Below are 227 nucleotides of genomic sequence, written 5' to 3'. Positions count from 1 at the left end.
TGAATCATTAGTACATGTAATACAATTTCTGCATCCATACTCCTAAAAGAAATGATATAAAGAAAACAAACTGAAACTTGTCTTTTCACACCTGTAAAGTTGCTGGTGCATCGTGCAAAGTAGGCCCAGAATTTGTAGTGTCAGATCTGCTTCTTGATCCTTCTCCACGAGTACCAGACACCACTCCAAGGGGATCCAGTACCATATACTTTTTGTAGCTGTGAAAA

At 38.8% G+C, this 227-nt stretch overlaps 1 protein-coding gene across 2 annotated transcripts in view; it reads right to left on the bottom strand.

Moving 5' to 3' along the window:
- The window catches only part of LOC119588768 (WASH complex subunit 1-like), a gene marked incomplete in the record, with an annotated part of 11,054 nt that overhangs the window by 5,828 nt on the left and 4,999 nt on the right, over nt 1–227 (bottom strand). For both annotated transcript variants that reach the window (XM_037937408.1, XM_037937409.1), the window contains 1 exon segment: nt 92–218. In XM_037937408.1, coding sequence (XP_037793336.1) covers nt 92–218 — 127 coding nt within the window.

This window comes from Penaeus monodon, chromosome 24 (genome assembly GCF_015228065.2).
Source record: "Penaeus monodon isolate SGIC_2016 chromosome 24, NSTDA_Pmon_1, whole genome shotgun sequence".
Classification (NCBI taxonomy): Eukaryota; Metazoa; Arthropoda; class Malacostraca; order Decapoda; family Penaeidae; genus Penaeus; species Penaeus monodon.
Note: the sequence above shows the minus strand (reverse complement) of the source record. Positions and strands in the feature narration are given on the sequence as shown.